Source organism: Penaeus chinensis, chromosome 24, assembly GCF_019202785.1.
Source record: "Penaeus chinensis breed Huanghai No. 1 chromosome 24, ASM1920278v2, whole genome shotgun sequence".
Taxonomy (NCBI): domain Eukaryota; kingdom Metazoa; phylum Arthropoda; class Malacostraca; order Decapoda; family Penaeidae; genus Penaeus; species Penaeus chinensis.
This window is the reverse complement of record NC_061842.1, coordinates 27755461-27755978: the sequence shown is the minus strand read 5'-3', so window position 1 is coordinate 27755978 and position 518 is coordinate 27755461. Positions and strand designations below refer to the sequence as shown.

Here is a 518-nt window from a genome sequence, read left to right as displayed (position 1 = left end):
GGAAATGGATTTTCTGTAGAATCTGCTGCTGGACATGCAGTAGCAGGAGGATTGGGATTGGCATCTCCGGCGTAGGCGCAGGAATCTTGGAACCATGTGAAGGACAATTCGACGTGTGGATAAGTCTTGCGTTACACCAGTTGTAAACAGGAAAGTGTTTGTCTTTGATGTTCCTGAACAAAAGGAACCTATCGGTCCTCCAACAAGCCTTCCTCCTCCACGAGTGGATCATGACATACTGTTCGTGCGAGTTCCCCAAAAAGGAGAAGTACCTGAACCAATCGTTATTCCACCATCCAAACAGAAGAACATCGTCTATGTACTCAATAGGAAGGATGAACAGGCTCTGCGTGTCATCGATGTACCCGCCTATCCTCCATCTGGCGCTTAAATCTACTTCGCCATTTATGAAGAGGGGTGAGAACCCGACTTTACCTATTGGTGTGGATCTCAATACTACTCTTGGTTCAGCCGCTGAAGCTGGTGGACAAGTAATTGCAGTTGCTGGAGGTGATAGC

At 47.5% G+C, this 518-nt stretch overlaps 1 protein-coding gene across 1 annotated transcript in view; it reads left to right on the top strand.

Moving 5' to 3' along the window:
- The first annotated feature begins 230 nt into the window (after positions 1–230).
- Positions 231–518, top strand: part of LOC125038003 (pupal cuticle protein 36-like) — a 4051-nt gene continuing 3763 nt past the window's right edge. Inside the window, exon 1 of the mRNA XM_047631239.1 lies at positions 231–518. This exon is cut by the window's right edge and continues 21 nt beyond it. Coding sequence (XP_047487195.1) covers positions 231–518 — 288 coding nt within the window.